General features: G+C 49.7%; 1 protein-coding gene across 2 annotated transcripts in view; it reads right to left on the reverse strand.

The window, feature by feature from the left end:
• ECEL1 (endothelin converting enzyme like 1) overlaps positions 1-18,017 on the reverse strand; it is a gene marked incomplete at both ends in the record, with an annotated part of 57,231 nt that extends 39,214 nt beyond the window's left edge. For both annotated transcript variants that reach the window (XM_081329455.1, XM_081329454.1), the window contains one exon: positions 17,256-18,017. In XM_081329455.1, coding sequence (XP_081185581.1) covers positions 17,256-18,017 — 762 coding nt within the window. The remainder of the gene's footprint in view (positions 1-17,255) is intronic.
• Positions 18,018-21,567: the final 3,550 nt, after the last annotated feature.

A 21,567-nucleotide genomic window follows, 5' to 3' on the forward strand; every position in this document is an offset into this window, starting at 1 on the left:
GAATAGAATAGAATAGAATAGAATAGAATAGAATAGAATAGAATAGAATAGAATGGAATGGAATAGAATAGAATAGAATAGAATAGAATAGAATAGAATAGAATAGAATAGAATAGAATAGAATAGAATAGAATAGAATAGGAATGGAATGAAGAAAATGAATAGAATAGAATAGAATAGAATAGAATAGAATGATAGGATAGGATAGGATAGGATAGGATAGGATAGGATAGGATAGGATAGGATAGGATAGGATAGGATAGGATAGGATAGGATAGGATTACAATATAGAATTACAGAATAGAATAGAATAGAATAGGCATGTCAAACTGCCGGCCTCTGGGCCGGATGCATCATACTGAAACAGCGCCCACCCCATTGCCGGCAACGGGGAAAAAGTCGCAATATGTTGCATGATGTCTCATGATGTCAGTTTGACATGCCTGAATAGAGAATAGGAATTGGACAGAATTATGGAATGGAATGGAATAGAAGGGAAGGGAAGGGAAGGGAAGGGAAGGGAAGAGAGAGAAGAGAAGAGAAGAGAAGAGAAGAGAAGAGAAAGAGAAGAGAAGAGAAGAGAAGAGAGAGAAGGAAGAGGAAGAGGAAGAGGAAGAGGAAGAGGAAGAATTACAGAACAGAACAGAACGGAACGGAATGGAACAGAACAGAACAGAAAATATGGAACAGAACGGAACAGAACAGAATAGAATAACGGATGGATGCAAAATGACTCCTGCTCCGTACCAGAAGCAGCCTCCTCTGAGAATTTGCTCTCCCCCCCCCCGAGATCCACCCTCCCCTTCTGTCCTATCTCCGTGAATCTGCTTCGTGATCCCTGCAAGGGGGGGGGCTTGTTCCCCCCCCCCGCTTTTTTCATTTCCTGCCCTCTGCCAACGCACAGAGATGCCCGCGGCTGATTGAAGGGAGATGGGACGGGGACGGGAGCAGCACAATGCAAAATGACGAAGCGGCGGAGAGGAAGGCAAAGCTGAGCCGGCACCAGCACGCCTGGTGTCTCCAACCTGGCGCCCACCAGACGCTTCGGATAAAAACTTGGAAAATACCCGGCCACCAAGACAGGTAAGTCCTCGAGTTGAAAGAGTTCATTTAATGTCCGTTCGAAGTTACAACGGCAGGGGGGAAAAACGACTTACAGTCGCTTTTCACACTTGACGACCATCGCAGCACATAATCCAAATTCAGACGCTTGGCAACTGACTCGTATTTATGACGGTTTCAGAGTCCCGCAGTCACGCGATCCCCTTTTACGACCTTCTGACGTGCAAAGTCCACAGGGGGAAGCCAGATTCCCTTAATGACCGGGTTGCTAACGTAACAACTTGCAAGGATTCGCTTAACAACGGTGGCCAGAAAGTTCGTCCAATGACTCCCTTAACAAATATGTCACTCAGCAAGGGAAATTTGAGGCTCGGTTGTGGCCATAAGTCGAGGACTCCCAGTATTACCTTTTCTAAACGTATCCAGATCTTCCGGTTTTTTGTGTGTGCAAAGGAGTCGGTTGTGGCCAGCAAGTGTTTCGGAAAAGGGGACGCACAGTGAGGCAGTCCTCAACGTATGACCACAACTGAACCCTAAATTTCTGTGGTTAAGTGAGACCTTGGTTAAGTGAGTTTTGCCCCATTTCCTCAACGTATGACCACAACTGAACCCTAAATTTCTGTGGTTAAGTGAGACCTTGGTTAAGTGAGTTTTGCCCCATTTAACGACCTTCCTTGGCCCGGTTGTTAAGCGAATCGCTGCAGGTGATAAGTTAGCAACCCAGTCGTTAAGTGAATCTGGCTTCCCCCCCACTGACTTTAGACTGTCAGAAGGTCGCAAAAGGGCATACCGTGATCCTGTGATGCTGCTGCCGTCGTAAATATGAGTCAGTTGCCCAGCCTCTGAATTTTCGATCACCTGATCGTGGGGATGCTGCAGAGGTCGTCACTGTGGAAAAACGGTCACAAGTCACATTTTTCAGCGCCGTTGTCACTTTGAACAGTCACTAAATGAAGTGTTGAAGGTCGAGGAGTCCCCGTATTTCTCACACAGGGAGGAGTGAAATTTTGCAGAGGGACACACACACACAAACACACACACACACACAAACACACACACGCAACAACAGGACACTTCTGATTCTGGCTCACATGGTTTGAGTGACTTTGTTCGCTGACAGCCACCCTCGGCAGCCCCCTCCCCATTACGGGAGGCCTTTCAAAGGAAGCCCCCCCCCACACCCAGAGGCAATCAGCTAATGGGGGCAGCAGCCACAGCAGCTTCCTGAGGAGAGATCAATCTTTGCAGCCCGTCAGATGCACTTTCAATCATTGGCGCTTGTCTCCGTTCATCTTCCGGTGCTTGGAAGATGTCAAAGGATTTCCACCCCCCCCCCTCTGGAGGGGCAGCTGCCATCGATCTGGTCCAATGCCGAAAATTGGCCTGGCTCGGGGTCTACGACAACTCACCAGGGACAACACACTGCGGACAACTCACCAGGGACAACTCACCAAGGGTAACTCACCACTACCAACTCACTACCACCCACTCACTCCTGCCAATTCATCGCCACCATCTCACCGCAGCCACGGAATTTAGGACTGCCCCCGACCTTCACTCATTTCGCCGGGACCTGAAAACTTGGCTCTTTGATCTGTTTGGTCCAGACTGTGGAGTTGTTAATTGAACTGGGTTTTAGATTGACTCTTGGGGCTTGAATTTAATTTAATTGTTTTAATTGATTTTAATTTTTGTATTTCATGGTTTTAACTGCCCTGTAAACCGCCCTGAGTCCTATGGGAATAGGGCGGTATACAAATTCAATAAAATAAATAAATAAATAAATAAATAACTCACCGCTGCCAACTCACCAGGGCCAACTCATCATCACCAACTCACCAGGGCTAACTCACTACCGTCAGCTCAATGCCACCATCTCACTGCAGCCAACTCACTGCTGCCAACTCATCACCACCAACTCACCAGGGCTAACTCACCACTGCCAACTCACCACCACCAACTCACTACTGCCAACTCACCGTAGCCAACTCACTGCAGCCAAATCACCGCTGCCAACTCATCACCACCAACTCACCAGGGCTAACTCACCACTGCCAACTCACCACTGCCAATTCACCACCACCAACACCCTGGCCATCTCACCATGGCCAACTCACTGCCGCCAACTCACCGCGGCCAACTTGCTGCAGCCAACTCGCCCTGACCAATTCATTGCAGGACAAGAGTTACACTAATAGTGAAGACATGGTGGGAGTAGAAGCATTCACGAAAGGAGGGACAAAATGAAACGCAAGTGATGAAAACTAACATAGTTTTATTAATTATTTCAAACAATTTAATTGATGTGGAATCGTCCCTCAGCGGGTTGCTCTGTGGTGAGTTGGCCAGGCAGAGTTTATCTGCGCTGAACTGGCCGGGACCGCTTGTCTCCTCCTGCTCTGCTCACATCCCAGGAGCCTGCAACGCCACCCCGCCACTCCCCGGGGTGCCGAGAAGTCTTCTGTGCCACCAGCATCCATGCTGCTCATGCTCTGCTTTGGGCTGCACACTGAGGAGGCTCCCTACCCTATACGGGTCATCCTGCACCAGCGTTGTCGTTTGAGTGCAACTGCGCCATTTGTCGTAACCCTGACGCTGTCCGTGTGTGACGGACGGCTCGATTCACGCAGCTGTTGCGAAAACTGCTGGACGCACACAGCCCAAGGTCAGAAAACGGGACCTCGGCTGACATCGCCAGGTGGGAATTGAGCCTGCAAAGACGGGAGGGAGGGAAGTGGCTCGGATTCGGGTTCAAAACGCAAAACCTCAACCGAGAGCCTCAGCATTGTGAAAAGAATGCTTGATTAAAGGCGGAATACCGCGGAGCTGCGGAGCAATCGGGCCTTAGAGGCGCCTAGACTGGGGGCTGAGGGTGGGGGGGGAAGACAAAGGCCCGTGGATCAGTGGCAGCAAGACGGAGCATCGCGCACGCATCTTCCAAGGGGACGGGCGCATAAAAGCCACAGGTGCCTGATGGGGGGGTGAGGGGAGGCCACGCTTCCCCCTTTACTTGAAATGCGAGATTCAATTATCAGAACCAGGCGAGGCGCCCACGTTCGGCCTGCCTGAATTACATAAAAATGATCTGTGCTTACTGTGTTTTAAGGAATTAATGAGTCGTGAATGGGAGAAGAGGCGAAGGAGGAACGCGCCGTGTTTACTTATTAAAACACCCGCCTCTCGTGCCTGGGTCTTGCTTCAAACTACCAGCAGCCCCTTCTTGTGCATCTTTACAGACCGCCATGGAGGCATATCCAGAGAGTCTCAGCATTGGCCGGCTTGGCAGGGCAATCCTGCGGGTATGTCTCTAGCCTCATGAAAGAAGGCCCAGCGGGTGACATGATAGCAGTGTTCTAATATCTGAGGGGGGGGGGCAGCTGCCACAAAGAAGAGTCGGGGGTCCACCTAATCTCCAAAGCGCCTGAAGGCAAAGACGAGAAGCAACGGGTGGGAACTGATCGAGGAGAGAAGCAACCTGGAATCAAGGAGGAATTTCCTGAGAGTTAGAACAATTCATCAGAGGAATGACTTGACTCCAGGAGTTGTGGATGCTCCAACACTGGAGGTTTTTAAGAAGAGACTGGACAGCCATTTGTGTGAAATGGTACAGGGTTTCCTGCTTTAAGTAGGGGGCTGGACTAGAAGACCTCCAAGGTCCCTTCCAGCTCTATTTCTTTTCTATTCTATTCTATTCTATTCTATTCTATTCTATTCTATTCTATTCTATTCTATTCTATTCTATTCTATTCTATTCTATTCTATTCTATTCTATTCTATTCTATTTGATTCCATTCCATTCCATTCCATTCCATTGTTTCCATTCCATTCCAGCTCCATTCCATTTAATTCTATTCTATTCTATTCTATTCTATTCTATTCTATTCTATTCTATTCTATTCTATTCTATTCTATTCTATTCTATTCTATTCTATTCTATTCTATTTTCTATTCTATTCTGTTTTCTATTCTATTCGAATTTCTATTTCTATTTCTATCCTATCCTATCCTATCCTATCCTATCCTATCCTATCCTATCCTATCCTATCCTATCCTATCCTATTTCTATTTCTATTTAATTTCTTATTCTGTTCTATTCTATTCACATTCTGATTGCCAAATGCCTGAATCTTGATCCCTTGATTGTTGGGATGCTATGCTATGTCATTAAGGGTGATGGCCAGTCATAAATCACATTCCCCCCCCCCAGTGCTGTTGTGACTTTGAAGAGTTGCTAAACAAACGCTTGTTAAGTCAAGGACGTACAACGACCTCGTGGAGTAGTCCAGCACTGGATCGGCAAAAACAAGAGGACGAGTGATTTGCCACGAGTTTCCTAGTCAACAGAGATAAAAAATCAACCTTGCCTTCACCCTCCCCCCCCCGCCCCACAAAAACCTACAGCTTAACCTCAATGGGAACCCAGCCCAGCCCAGGCTCTCGAGAGGAGTTGGGGGGGGGAAACCACCTCCCATCCTCCCCAGGCAACAAGTAGCCAAGATTGATGGGAAGCGGTCTGCAAAGGTTGAAAGCTGGCCATGATTGGAGGGGGGGGAAGGCTGCCACCTGGCCAAGCGGCACACCTCGCTGCCAGAAACAGTCGCAAAAGAGAAACGTGGGAAGCCCTAATCTTTGATGATGATGATCTGCAAAAGGATTCTTCTGGTCCTGCTCTGCCAGCTGAGGCCAATTCATCTTGACGTGAGGCTCTTATCTCCTCCCAAGCAAAGCTGGGCCCTGTCGGTTTCTGGCAAGCTGGCAGCACCGCTCAGCCTGGCTGCCGCCAACCCCCCCACCCCCCACCGGCAATCGATTGGACCCAGACGGCTGCAAGGTTCTTGGGGAAGACGTAGGAGGGCGGGGGGATTTGGGTGCTCAGGGGCTTGAGGGTCTTGGGAGAGGCAGGGGGCCAAAAGGAACACCCCAACAAATTGCCCTCCCTTGGAAAAATCAAGGAAGGTGGGTGTCTCCCTAATAAAGGCTGCCAGCTTTGCAAGGAGGCGACGGCTCCGGCGCCTTTTAACTGCAGCTGGAAGAGTGGAAGTTCAGCAGGGCAAGAGAGAGGATCAGAGGCAATGGAGTAAATTTCCAAGGGAGGAATTTTGGGCTAGATGTCAGGAGGAACGGGCTGCCACCTCAAGTGGTAGGTTCTCCTTTCTCCAAACAGAGGCTGGAGAGTGGAGGGTGGTCGGTCTAAAGCAGGGCTCTGCTAACTTGGCAACTTTAAGTCTTCTGAACTTCAACTCCCAGAATACACCAGCCAGCTAGAATCCCAAAATTATTTCTCCTCCTCCTCAACCCCACTCCCTTCTAGGATTGATGATGTTACCTAGCTGGGTAATGAAACATCTGCAAGAAGATGATCAAGATCAGAGAGCACCAAGGACCCCACAGTCGTCTTCTTCTTCTTCTTCTTCTTCTTCTTCTTCTTCTTCTTCTTCTTCTTCTTCTTCTTCTTCTTCTTCTTCTTCTTCTTCTTCTTCTTCTTCTTCTTCTTCTTCTTCTTCTCCTTCTCCTCCTTCTCCTTCTCCTTCTCCTTCTCCTTCTCCTTCTCCTTCTCCTTCTCCTCCCCCCCACTCCCTTTCAGGATTGATGATGTTACCTAGTTGGGTAATGAAACATATGGAAGAAGACGACCAAGATCAGAGAGCACCAAGGACCCCACAGTCTTCTTCTTCTTCTTCTTCTTCTTCTTCTTCTTCTTCTTCTTCTTCTTCTTCTTCTTCTTCTTCTTCTTCTTCTTCTTCTTCTTCCTCCCCCCTCCTCCTCATCAAGCCCCCTCCCTTCTAGCACTGATGATGTTCTCTGGTGAAACATCTGCAGGAAAACAACCGTGCTCGGAGAGCAGCAAGGCTCCTATCACACATTTGCCCTATCAATCAGCACAACCAACATCATTGCCTTTGTGTCAACCCTTCACAAGGGTGATCAACTCTTTTTTTTTTCCTTTCTGGATTGGGAGCGCGGACAAGGACGTTGTTTCTAAGGACGTTGTTTCTATTTGGGGGTGGGGGTGGGGAATGAAGGAAAAAAGGAGATTTTTTTTTCCTAGTTCAGAAACCTCAGGAGAAAGCTTCGTTTTGACGCCTTTGTCTGCTTGGGGGCAAGCCTTTTTTCTTTGCACGCCTTCTTGCAATCAGCCCAGAAAGGTTTTAAACTCCAGCTTGAATTGCACAACGTTTGCCCCCCCCCCGCCTCCTCCTGCTCCTGAGTTACCCACCTCAAGAGCTGTTCCGATAGAGCAGTGATTTAAGGAACCTCTGAAAAATCTGGGACAGGCTAATCAATCCAGGAAAAAAATATCAAACCCTTAAAAAAATAAAGTGTCAGCCCCATCCGCTGGATGGAGAGAAGCTCCGTCACAAAGGGAGGCCGAGTGGAAGGCGGAATCCAGATTCCATAAATCTCTGGATTTATGGCTCGTTTGGGCTGCCTGCCGCCTCTTTGTTCCCGATGCCCTGGCTGGCTTCTCCCACTGACCCCCTGAAACTGGGTGGGAAGAATTTATAAATTGATATATAAGCGTCAGGTCCCCTTTTGGGTGCCCTGTCACTCAGGCAGAGGGGGCGGGAGGAGGCTCTTGGGGGGGGAGAGAGAGCATTCTTTGCATGCTTTTGCTTCTACTGTAACCGCATGGGAATTAGGGAGGGGGATCATCTCCAGAGATGAGATGGGCTCCCTCTGAAGCCAGTTCCAGGCTGACTCCAAGGTCCTTGCGCCCTGAGGATGACCCATTACCTGTCCTATACCTCAGCGCTCTCAAAACAACCTTGCAGCACTGTATTGAATAGAATTAGAATTAGAATAGAACAGAACAGAACACAACAGAATAGATAGAATAACTATAGAATATAGAATGGAATAGAATATAGAAAAAAATAGAGAACAGTAGAGTAGAGTAGAGTAGAGTAGAGTAGAGTAGAGTAGAGTAGAGTAGAGTAGAGTAGAATAGAATAGAATAGAACAGAATAGAATAAAGAATGAATAGAACAGAATAGAATAGAATAGAACAGAATAGAATAAAGAATGAATAGAATAGAATAGAATAGAATAGAATAGAATAGAATAGAATAGAATAGAATAGAATAGAATAGAATAGAATAGAATAGAATAGAATAGAATAGAATAGAACAGCTATAGATTATAGAATGGAATAGAGTAGAGAATAGAATAGAGAATAGATAATAGAATAGAGAATAGAGATTAGAGAATAGAGAATAGAAAATAGAATAGAGAATAGAATAGAATAGAATAGAATAACTATAGAATATAAAATAGAATAGAGTATAGAGTATAGAGTATAGAGTATAGAATAGAATAGAATAGAATAGAATAGAATAGAATAGAATAGAATAGAATAGAATAGAATAGAATAGAATAGAATAGAATAGAATAGAATAGAATAGAATAACTATAGATTATAGAATGGAATAGAATAGAGAATAGAATAGAGAATAGAGAATAGAGAATAGAATAGAGAATAGAATAGAATAGAATAGAATAGAATAGAATAGAATAGAATAGAATAGAATAGAATAGAACAGAACAGAACAGAACAGAACAGAATAGAATAGAAAAAATGAATAGAATAGACTATGGAAAAGGAATGAAATGGGCTGTGCAAACCCCAATCTTGTGCGAAACTCTGTAGCAGGGGTCTTCAAACATGGCCCTTTTAGCACGTGGACTTCAACACACGTGTGCCTGGCTGAGGAATTCTGGGAGTTGAAGTCCACAAGTCACGAAAGGGCCAAGTGTGAAGACCCCTGCTTTAAACTTACACAAACGCCAGGATTAATTAAACACCCATTTCAAATTGGAAACACACACAAACATGCCAAACTTAATGAACACACTGTAAACATAATGCTCAGAGATCAAACGAAGGGACCCAATTCACCTCATTTGATTTAATCGACCCCTTCTCTGGGATTCAACAGGTACACACACCCACACTCCTCAAAGGTCACCCTAGCCTAGAATCAGCACGCACACACTTCCACATCCAAGACAAGCTCCCCTATAAAACGGCATTGCTGTACCCCATTTTGCTGTAGCTCCCCCCCTACAGGCAAATCTCTTTGCTTTGGGGAATAAATCATGCTTCTTTCCTCCGAGGTGTCTGGATTTCATCTTTATTCATTCTTGTGCAACCTCGGATTGAGTTGGCACCACCACATTATCCCTCTGACAATAGGCTGCACAAACACAGATGCCGGTTTTCTTATTAGATTTTTTTCCAACAATGCTCTTGCTGTTTCCCTGGGCAGTTTTGCAAATTTTGAACGCACACAAACGCACACAGGGAGGCTCCTCGCACTGGGCCTTGGACTTCCTTGCTTGAAGCAATAATTCCGTCCTGGGACAGCGGAGAGCATCTCCGCGCATATTCGAAATACCACTGTTTTGCCACTCTGCATTTTAGAAAGATGGTAAGGAGGAGAAAGCGTAGAACTAAGCTTAAATGGAGAATTTAGAGCTTTAAACCAAGGGGTCTCCAAACTTGCGGACTTTAAGACTTGCGGACCTCAGCTCTTTTATGACTTGTGGACTTCAACTCCGAGAATTCTTCAGCTCCCGGAATTCCCCAGCCAGCATAGCTTCCTCTCTTATAATCCCTTCCTATGCAATCTCTCCACTTAGAGGAGGCAAGAGGAAAATAAAAAAAGGCATGGGTGGCTGGGGAATTCTGGGAGTTGAAGTCCACAAGTCTTAAAAGTTGCCAAGTTTGGAGACCCCTGCTTAAGTTTAGACAAAAGGCTCGTGTTCTCACAACAGCCTTCACCAGGTAGGGTAAGGATTTAGCATCTCCACTCACACAACACCGCAAATTTAGTTAGGGCTAAGCTTGGTTAGGTTTCGTTAAGTAGCTTAGCCAGTTCGCCTCTTTTGCTACTTGAGGGTATGATGTTAAACCGAAAAAATGGTTTTGTTCAGTAAGCAAAATTCATTGCACAAACGCAATCAAATATTTTAACGGATACAGGGAGTCCTCAACCTACGACCACAACTGAGCCCAAAATTTCTGTTGCCAAGCAAGACACTTGTTAAGTGAGTTTTGGCCCATTTTACGACCTTCCTTGCCACGGTTGTTAAGTGAATCACTGCATTTGTTAAATTAGTCACACGGTTATTAAAAGAATCTGGCTTCCCCCATTGACTTTGCTTGTCAGGTGGTCGCAAAAGGACCCCGGGACACTGCGACCGTCATAAGTATGAGTCAGCTGCCAAGCATCTGAATTTGGGTCGCGCGATCGCGGGGTTGCTGCAACAGTTGTGTAAAAAACCGTCACAGGTAACTTTTTCCAGTGCTGCTGTAACTTTGAATGGTCACTAAACCAACTGTTGTAAGTCAAGGACTAGTTGTATAGTACATAACATGATTGTGTACTGGCAAGATATCTGATGCGTGTTGTGGCCTTTGTGTAGCGCAGTGTTTCTCAGAGATTTCAGATGCGTGGACATGTTCAAGTATTCATCAGCCAGCCTGTGTGTTGTGATTCAGCGTCAGCCTGTGGTACCGGCAGCTGAGTCTGATGATTCTGAAGAGGAGGAGGAGGAGGGGTTTGGAGAGCCTTTGTTGTCAGAGGGAAGCTCTGATGCATTCCAGGACTCTCAGCCTGGGCCCTCCCGTCATGTTCCTCATCAGACTCAGCCGTGTGAGCACAAGGTATTGGACGTAGATGATTCACAGCTGGATCTATTCAGGGACGCTAGGAGCAGGAGGCAATCCAGCAGAGCAGAACAGAGAAAGGCAATGAGGCAACTTGGTGAGAGGAGAAGGAGGCAATGAGAAGCCACGCCTTGGGACTGCTGATAAAAGGGGAAGGTGTGGGAGGTGCTGGTTGCTGAAGGCAACTGTTTGAAGATCTTCTGTTAGAGTCCTGGTCTGTTATTCCTGTTTAACTCTTGTTTGGACTTTTGATTTCTTTGTAAATAAATTTGGTTGGGTTTTTCCAGCCTGTTGACTATAAAAAGGGGTTGTCCCTGACATTCAAACAGGGCCGGTCGTAGGCTGGAACAGAACACTGTGTGGACTTCAACTCCCAGAATCCCCTAGTCATCGTGCTGAATAGGGAATTCTGGACCTTGAAGTCCAGGCATTTTAAACTTGCCAAGAAGAGCGGGTGTTGCGTAAAGACCGAACTCACATTTTGCCATTGCACTTTTCCATTCTGTTGTCCAAGGATCAATGCTGAGTAGCAATCCTCCAGATGCAATGACTCAAAATCCCATCATCCCCCAACCCTCCGTCAAGTTGGCTGAGAATTACACTGCCAGAAAGTAGAGCTGGGGGAGGTGGGTGGGGGGGTGTATGATGTCTTAGCAGGTCATGTCCAAAGTTTCATCCCTGAACGGAGTGCTGCAAAAACCAGATTTTTCTGTGTTTTTAAACCTCGATCCTCTGAAATCAAGTCGCAATTGTCTTCATAATTGCCGTTCAGATACAGGAGACACACACACACACACACGTCCCACCGGTTTCTTAGCTTTCACATATTTTTCACTATTGTCAACACACCGACACCCTGCTGGAGCTGCAGGGATTTCTAAATTGTTCTTGAATAAGAATAATACAAAAAACCACAGATAAATTTGCAGCTGTATATTCCAGCAGCTGTACTTCTGTGGGTTTTTTTTCCCTCCCCCCCACCCCCGTTCCTGCAATCAGAAAAGCTCCATGCCTGCGCTAAAGAAAAAAAAATCAATGGCATAAAATTATTATTTTTAAAAAATTCAGCTTCCCAGGAGCCGAAAACACTGGCTGTATGTGCAGGTTTCAGAATATCTGGCCGCCATCTTGACTTTTTTGACCCTCCCATGCCCGCAGAGCCCCCTAAGCAGCTACAGTGAATACCCATCCTTTAACAGTCAAGGCCTCGGTTCGTTCCCAAATATCCGTTAAATTGCAAATTACATCATTTGGGGCTCTGCCGTTGTGTAAGGGGTGTCATTTAGCAAGGGATGTCAACAGATCCAGCAAATGTGTAATTTGCATCATTTATGTAATTGGGTTATTATGCACGGGATGTAAATCACTGAGAGTGATGTAAAATTAATATAAATGTAACTGTCTTGTCTGGAGTACAAGAGACAGAATGAATGGGTAAAAATTTGGCTGGCTGCAGACAAAGTCTGCTAAGCATATTTGTTTGTGTGTGTTTGTGTGCTTGTGTGTCTTGTGAAATCAAGGTCCCACTGAACAGGTCTTGTGGTAAACCCGAATGTTATCAGTGGAACTATAACTGGTGGTGATGTTAATATATATATTACTAACGTTATTAACACAGGTAGACCTTGATGTACGACCACAACGGAGCCTAAGATTTCCGTTGCTAAGCAAGACAATTGTTAAATGAGTTTTGCCCCACTTAACGACCTTTTTTTGCCACACTGGCTAAGCGCCTCGCTGCAGTTGTTCAGTTAGTAACATTGTTGTTAAGTGAATCTGGCTTCCTCTTTGACTTGGCTTGTCGCAAGGTTGCCAAAGGGGATCGACACCCTGACCCTGGGACCGTCATAAATGCGAGTCAGCTGCCAAGCAGCCGAATTTTGATCAGGTGACCCTGCTTCCAACGGTCATCAGTCTGAAGAACAAAAGTCACTTTTTTTCAGGGTTGTTGTAACTAAGAGCCTTGGTGGAGCAGTGGGCTAATGCCTCCTTAAGTAACACCAGCTGCCTGCAATTAGTGCAGGTTCGAGTCCCACCAGGCTCAAGGTTGACTCAGCCTTCCATCCTTCCGAGGTAGGTAAAATGAGGACCCAGATTGTTGGGGGCAATTAAGCTGACTTTGTAATAATGCCGCTTGGGGTGTGTGTGAAAGCCCTAATAAGCAGGCATATACATAGAATGAAGGCTACTGCTAAGCTTGTAAGCCGCCCTGAGTCTTCGGAGAAGGGCGGGATATAAATGGAATTAAAAATAAAATAAATAAATGTAAGTCAAGAACTAAGCGGTACTTTGGACTACAAAATCCAGCATTCCCTCCCAAGCAGAGATGCTCCCTGCTAAAATGACCTTAGGGCCACGGGGAAGGGGGCGGGGCATCCGGGGACAGCAGCTGACAGCTGAAGGCTGGCTGGTGTATTCTGGGAATTGAAGTCCACGTAGGGAAATCGCAATTCCAACGTGTTAAAAACTATATGGCAAATATCTGGAATTTATCTGTCTAGGAAGAACCGTGAAAAATATCACCCAGGACTACCGCAAAAAAAAAGGTGATACTGCATCTGTGAGAAAAATGAACAAAATTTGCCAGCTTTCGAGCTTTATGGTAATAGAATCCACTAGATCGGATGTTGTTCCGTAAACCTTTGATTGAATTCAGGACTTAAGATTTGAACTGTAGTGATTTTCAGACCCAGCTTCAGAATGAAACATTTCTGATGGAGGAATATCGTGAAATCCCAGGATATTCCATTCCTCTTTTTTTTTCCGTTCCTTTCTCCGAGTTTTTAAAATTTATCCATTTAATCTCTTGTTTTCCTCCCCGCCCTTTTTCCTGGTTTTTCACCTGCTTTTGCTTTCACGTCTCCTTTTACGCTGTGTTATGTTTCCTATAATATGGTTTGTATAAGTTGGTTATTACTGACAATAATGCCTTTGTAACTAGGTAGAAATCTAATTTAGGAGGGTGAGACTCAATCCAGATGGGAGAAAAACCAACCAATATACTCAAGGCTGGAGAGAAAATTATGGCAGAGCTGAGACTGAACAATCTTCGAGAGGAAAAATAAAATAAAATGCTTTCGGTTTGCCAGGAATCCTGGAACTGCTTCTAATACGGTTCTCTTCTCTGCAAAATTTAGCAATCTGAATGCTGAGTTTAAGATGGGTAGCAATAGCCCTGGCCCTTAGACTTATATACCGCTTCGCAGTGCTTTACAGCCCCTCTCTAAGCGGTTTACAGAGTCAGCCTCTTGCCCCCAACCATCTGGGTCCTGATTTTGCCGACCTCGGAAGGATGGAAGAGTGAGTCAACCTTGAGCCTGGTCAGGATCGAACTGCCAGCAGTGGGCAGAATCAGCCTGCAAACAGACTCCAACGTTGGCCGACAGATTTAGAATATTTGAAAAATAAATAGATATACCACAGAGGGCTATTGTAGAGCTGAGAGCTCCAAAGGTGCTTTTTCAAGAGGCAGCCGGACTTCTGTTTTTTTTCCCCCTTGAAGACGCTTCTTGGATGCTTCTCGTCCAAGAAGCTTCTGCAGTCCTGACTGAATGGTGGAGAGCGGAGGAATCCAGTTGACTTCTGAAAAAGCAACTTTGGGTCAACCGTGACCTGGATGACTCCGTAGACTGTAGAGCAGGGGGTCTTCAAACTTGGCCCTTTTTTGACTTGTGGACTTCAACTCCCAGAATTCCTCAGCCAGGCACACGTGTGTTGAAGTCCACAAGTCCTAAAAGGGCCACGTTTGAAGACCCCTGCTGCAGAGTCTCGCACAAGAATGGGGTTTGCACAGCCCGTCAATGTTAAGAGTGCAGTCTGATGGACATCACTGCTGTTTAATGGCAGAACCTCAACTCCCACAATTCCCCAGCTAATATGCTTCAGTTAGACAGAGCTTCCGTCATTCTAGAAGAGTGTTTCCCAAACTCAGCAACTTTTAAGACCGACGGACTTCAGCTCCCAGAATTCCCCAGCCAGCATGCATGGAATTCAGCTCCCAGAATTCCCCAGCCAGCATGCATGGATTTCAACTCCCAGAATTCCCTAGCTAGTATGCTTCAATTTATTAGACAGGTCCTCCATCATCATGGAACAATGTTTCCCAAACTCGGCAACTTTAAGATGGGCAGACTTCGACTCCCAGAATTCCCCAGCCAGCAAGCATGGATTTGAACTGCCGGAATTCCGCAGCCAGCACTGAAATCCACCTGTCTTCAAAGTTTCCAGGCAACGCTGCTCTGTAACTTAGAAATTACGTTCAATGTCAGCAAATCTCTCTCTCTTTTTTTAAAACCTGGTCAACTTTAACAAGGAGATCGATGCTTAATTGATAAATAAGCCTGTCATTAATCTCAGGTTTAAAACCTGGGTGGCAGAATTGGGAGCTTGCGTACTCCGCAAACGGAGACCGTACAGTTAACTAAAAACTGGAGGCATTGTGCGCACACCATTCAATCGCCGGGTTAAACCCAGTGGGAGACGTGATCAGCTGCCCATAATAATAATAATAAAAAAACCTCTTTCTTGCCTGTTTTATATGGTTGAGCTGCCTCTGCTTCCCTCTAAGCTGCCATCATAGCAAATGATGGGAAAATCACAACGGTCTCAGTGTGTTGTTGATCCAAGGACGTGTTGCATTTCAGAAGGCCGCTGATCTTTTCAAATCTCTCGGATCTAGCACTAAGGGGGGGGGGCAAACTTAAAAAAAGACCCTTTTCTATTTCCCTTCACCTGAAATAGCTTGACTTTCCCACCTGTAAACAACCATCTCCGGGCAACAAAAGCCCGCCATTGTCTGCATTCAATCTGCACAAAACCCAGCTTTGCGCTGGAAGATTGATTCTCTGGTCCTGCAAAGGGGCACAAGGTTTGAAGGGCAGAGGGGTTGCCCTTAAACCCCACTCGGGGCAAATCTACCCTCGACTCTTGCAGACTCTCGAGATTTTCACCGCAGAACCGCAAGGGAAGGGGCATCCGTGCCAGCGGCTGGTTTGCGAAACAAAACAAAACAAAATTTCTTCCTACACAAACCTCTCCCAGCAGTGTTAACAAGAGCTGTGCCTCTGGGTTACGATGGTGGTGAGTTTGGACTGCGTAACCTTCCAGGACGGAAGATAGGGTTACTAAGAGTTAGAAATGCAATTTCAGACCCCTGGAATCATAAAAGTCAGCTCCCCGCCCCCCCCCCCCCCGTTTTGCATCCTGACAATCTGTCACACAACGAGGCTGCCAGCGGCAGTTGGACAACATCTGGAGGATTTCAAATTGGGAGAATCTGCTTGGGGACAAAGGGATTATCGTTGGAACTCAGATGCATCAGAGTGCCGGAGTTTGCACAATATTCTTGATTTGTTTTCATTTGACGCCACCGTGCGCAGCGCCGTCGCCGAGGCAGGGATGAATGCCACCGAGAGCCGTTTGCGACGGTGAAGCGGTCCATGAGCCCGTGGAAAATAAATTCATTAAATAACGCAATATGATCCTGGGGCTTTGAATACTCCCCGAAGGAGACGGAGCCGTCTAGGAGCCAAGGGACCCCGTTTTCGCATCTGGGGATCATCAATATTGAGAAAATTGAACTCCTGACACGGCAGACGAATGGTTTTCCCCGAGAGGCAGACAAAAAAACAAGAGATTTGGTGTGTTGGCCCCTTTGGTCTGGCTTCAAAACATCTGCTGGTGTGTTTTTTTTCGCCCAGTTGTAATGACAAATGCATAGACGGTTGCTAAAAATCACAATGATGTGATGACATACGTGATATCGCTTCCCTCCCCCGCACTACCCAGTGCCTCTTCCCTGTGGACATATATGTGGGAAGGGGTGCGTCTTTTTGCCCATGTTGGAAGAGAAGGCCGTTTCTAACTGCTGGGAAGAGAATAACCGCAGCTTTCTGGACCGATCACCTATCAAAAAGTGACGAGTTGGTTTTTCGATGGGAAGAAAGCAGGGGGCGAGTTCAGAGTGCATTGAAAAAAATCAACGCTAAAGGAACAAAGAGCTGTATAAATAGAAGAGGATCTGCATTCACAGCTGCTTCCGTATGTTCCCAACACACGGAGGAGTCGTGGATGAAAGCGGGAAATCAGAATATTATGCACGCAACCATCAGGTGCACTTCACAGAACAGCCACTAGAGGTCGACATAGTTCTCAAGAGATCCAAATGGCTAGACCAGTGTTTCTCAACCTCAGCAATTTTAAGATGTCTGGACTTCAAATCCCAGAATTCCCCAGCCAGCCAAGCTGGCTGGGGAATTCTGGGAGTTGAAGTCCAGACATCTTAAAATTGAGAAAGACCCAGCTAGTCCTTTCAGACTGAGGTTTGGCTGCATTCAAAGATGGCTTTGGTGTCCTTGCCATGGGGATGGGGATCCCCAATATATCCAAGAGACCTACGGACTCACTTGATCCCCCAGAGTTCTGGGTCCTCCCTTCTTTCCCCCCTCTTTCTTCTCCTGATCCACCACCCACGGTGGCTGTCAGATCCCACGGGGCGCGGTCCCAACCCACAGCATTAACTTACCCGGATGACGTAGCGGGACGAATTCTTGCTGTCCAGGTTGACCGTCAAGGCGAAGAAGACCGTGGTGCTGTAGACCCCCTGCGTCTTGTAGAGCAGCTCGTCGAAGTCCCACTGGCCTTGCCTACCCAGGGCCCCCATATCCCATCCTCCACAGTCCTCAATGACCTCCAGCATCGGCCAGGCCCCCAGCCGGTCAATCTCCCTCATGTCCAGGCAGGAACGGAAAAACTCCTTGACTTTCCGCTCAGCCGAAGCCTGGTAGGGACGCCGCACGGGCTGTTGAAGCAACCGCTGCAACTTCTCCTCGTTCTGCTCGCCGATGGCGGCAATGGTGCCGTAGATCAGCTTGTCCTCCGGAATGCCGTGCCGGCGCAGCCAGCCACCACAGGCGAAGGAGTAGAAATCTTTGCAGGGGTCAATGGTGGGGTCAATGTTGGTGGCAATGAACCGAGAAGCCTTGGTAAAAGCCCGGCGTTCTTGGCAACCTTCCAAGCAGTAGGCAGCCTGGTCCAAAGCCAGATACTTGAGCACCAGGATGCAACCCAAGATGACACACAAGCCTGCTGCAAAGACTAAGCCAGAGAGCAGGCAGATCTCCCTTCGGCTCCAGCGCGGCAGGCCGCAGCGTGGCTTCTTGGTCCCGGCGGTGCCCAGCTGCAAGTTGAACCCGTTAGGCAGAGCCCCACTGCTGCTGTACTTGCTGACGTATTTTACTTCTTGGAACTCATCGTAGTGGGCGGTCAGCGAGTAAGTCTTCTCCATGCTGGCCGCAGAACCGGATTGGAACCCGGAGTCATTGGGCAGCCATTCTCCAGCAGTGTCCAGCAGGGGGCGCCCACGCCCAGCGCCCAAGCTGCAGCTTCTCCACCAGATCCCCAAGGGTTCCCCCACTAAAGAGGATCCTGGGGACCAGCCACTCTGATTTCAAAGTCCAAGGCGAGGGAGGGATCCCCTCTGCAAAAAAAAATTATTTTCCTGAGCTGCAAGAAGGATATATATATATATATATATATATACCCCGGCAAGGGAAACCCGGAAGGGAATCTGTTCCATTGATCCGTTTTCGCTGGATCTTGTCCTTTGCAGGGTTTTTTCCCCCCTCCGTCTTTCCTTTGTTCTATTTTAAAAGAAAAAACTCGGGGCGGGCGTGGGGGGGGGGAGACACTAAGAGACAAGCCCCTGCCTGGATCTGCAGCGTTGGGCAGCGAGGCTGTCAGATCACCCCAAACTAGCTTCCCGCCGCCCAAACGACGTGCATCTCTTCGCAGGATCCCATCCGGAATCGAAAGTCAAGCGGGATCGACCACCGCATCTCGGCTCCCACCACTTTAGGTCTGTTTGCCTCGCTCTCCTTCCCCCCCCCCCGGCAACAGGGCAGAATGGATCTCACTGACTTCTGCTGGGATCCCTTTTGGCCGCCTCCCCCTATTTCACCGTTCCCTGTTCCTGGGATCTCCGCGTGGCCTCCAGTCCAGGAATTAACCAAGCCGGACCTGCTTCCTTTCCAAGGCTAGGCTAAGGGAATCCGGACGGGCAAAACCTTCGCTGCTGATACTGCCTCGGGGGGGGGGGGAGGGTTGTCTCCTCCTTAATGACTCCGCTTCGTATAATCCGGAGAGTAGCGGGGGGGGGGGCAAGACCCGCGCCGGGTTCCACCAACCGCCTGGAAAGCGGGGCAAAGGGATCCGGAAAGCGACGGGAGGGAGGAGACCCGGTGAATCCGCCTGGCCTTCTCGGGGATTCTCGGGGATCAGGGACGAGCTGTGGGGGGGGGGGGACGGCAGGCAGGCAGGGAGGGAGGCGGGGAAGGGCTTAGCTGACCCTGGAACGTGCGGAAGACCTCGAGGAGACCCTCCGCGCCCCGGCCTCTCACTTGGCCGTCCCAGGGGTTTGCCCAAGAAGCGGACCCTGACCTGCAACCCACGGGGGAGGGCCCCCCCACCACACACACACACACACACACACACACACACACACACACGGACGCCCGGGACCGGCTGCTGCCGCTCCCTGCCTCGCCTAAGCCGGAGCGAGCGAGCCTGGCCGGCCACGGGAGACCCGCAAGCGGAGCGGGGTGCACGGAGGCCACCCCGAAAAAGGCCGGGCTGTCCGAGTCAACGGGCCGGACGAAGGGAGCGCAGCCTGGAGAACTTTTCCCGGGTCCGACGCCGGACGGTGGAGACCCACCGGTACCCTCCTCCTCCTCTTCCTCCTCCTCCTCTTCCTCCTCCTCCTCTTCCTCCTCTTCTACCTCCTCCTCCTCCTCCTCCTCCTCCTCCTCCTCTTCTACCTCCTCCTCCTCCTCCTCTTCCTCCTCCTCCTCTTCCTCCTCCTCCTCTTCCTCCTCCTCCTCTTCTACCTCTTCCTCCTCTTCCTCCTCTTCTACCTCCTCCTCCTCCTCCTCCTCCTCTTCCTCCTCTTCTACCTCCTCCTCCTCTTCCTCCCCTTCCTCCTCTTCTACCTCCTCCTCCTCCTCCTCCTCCTCTTCCTCCTCTTCTACCTCCTCCTCCTCCTCCTCCTCCTCCTCCTCCTCTTCCTCCTCTTCTACCTCCTCCTCCTCCTCTTCCTCCTCTTCTACCTCCTCCTCCTCCTCCTCTTTCTCCTCTTCTACCTCCTCCTCCTCCTCCTCCCGCGCAGTCCTCAAGGACCCTCAGGGCGAGAGGGAACCACTTGGGGGGGGCGGCGGAGGGGCGACCAGGATCTCCCCCCTCCCCCTCTTGCCCCCTCCCCCCGGCTATGCCGCCCCTTCCCCGCGCGCAGCCAATTGGCGCCGCGCCCGCGGGGCAACCCGCGAGATCCCCCCCTCCTCCATCCCCCCCTCCTCCACCCCCCCCCGCCCAAGCCCTCCTCTCCATCAACCTGCTGCTTCCCCGTCTCCCCGCCTCCGCCGAATCGGTGGCTCCATCCGCGCCACCCGCGAAGGGAAACACGCGAGGAAAGTTGCAGAGGAGGTGTGCGGGCACGCCCCCCCACCCGCGGTGACTTCCCCCCCACACACACACACACACCGGCGCCGGTAGGGCGGGGGCGGGGGGAGAGAAATGCCATAAGCCCACCACCCCCGACCCCCTTTCACGCACCTCTCGCCGCCGCCGCCGCCGCCGCCACGGACTTCCCGCTAACTCGCGAGGAGAGGAGCGGGGCGGCGGGCTGGCCTCGCTTCGGGAGGCGGCGGAGGCGAGTGGCGCCGGAGGCAGCGAGGCGAAGTCTGCCGTGCGCCCCCCCTCCCCTCCCCTCTCCCCCTCCCCACGACCCGCCCACCGCCTCTGCCCAGCCGCGGCTGCTCGCGCTCCCCGGATGCCTGTCAGATCGTGTGGACGCCGGGATCCCGGGTGGGTGGGTAGGTGGGGGACGAGGAGGAGGAGGAGGAGGAGGAGGAAGAGAAAGAAGAGAAGGAGGTAGAAGAAACGGAGGAGGAAGAGAAGGAGGAAAAGGAGGAGGAGGAGGAGGAAGAGAAAGAAGAGAAGGAGGTAGAAGAAACGGAGGAGGAAGAGGAAGGAGGAGGAGGAAGAAGAGGAGGAGGTAGAGGAAGAGAAAGAAGAGAAGGAGGTAGAACAAACGGAGAAGGAAGAGGAAGAGGAAGGAGGAAGAGGAAGAAGAGAAAGAAGAGAAGGAGGTAGAAGAAACGGAGGAGGAAGAGGAAGGAGGAGGTAGAGGAAGAGAAAGAAGAGAAGGAGGAAGAGAAAGAAGAGAAGGAGGTAGAACAAACGGAGAAGGAAGAGGAAGGAGGAGGAGGAGGAGGAGGAAGAAGAAAAGGAGGTAGAGGAGGAGGAGGAGGAGGAAGACGAGGAGGAGGAGGAGAGGGAGAGAGGGGAAGGAAGGGGCTTCTCCAGCCGGTCCACGCCGCCTTCCCCCCCCCCCCCGCGCGAGGCTCGGGATTCTCGTGTGAACGGTCCGGCGCGGCTCCGCTCCCGAGCCTTAGCTCGTGTCTCCGTGGCGCCGCGCAGGGAAGGGGCAGGCGGGCAAGGCCCGACCCTCGGCAGCCGGGAGGGGACCCCGAGGGGAGGGGAGGGGCGCCAGGGAGTGGGGCAACCCGCTCGTCGGGACGGAGGAGGGCGCTGGGGTCGAAGGGAACAGCGGGCTTCCCCCAACACGCCGCCGCCGCCGCTTGCGGGGGTCCCCGAGGCTGTGCGAAGCCGACCAACTGGCTCCGTCGCTTGAGCGAAAGGGTGGAATTAGACGCCGGGTTAAGCCTGTTGTGTGAACACGGCCCTTAGCGGAGCCCGCTTAGAAGAGCAGCCAGGCGTCTTCTGGGGTTCCCAGACGCTCCCCCCTCCCCCCGCTGGCTTCACCGGAGGAACCCTTGTCCCAT

This window comes from Vipera berus (genome assembly GCF_964194415.1).
Source record: "Vipera berus genome assembly, chromosome: 5".
Taxonomy (NCBI): Eukaryota; Metazoa; Chordata; class Lepidosauria; order Squamata; family Viperidae; genus Vipera; species Vipera berus.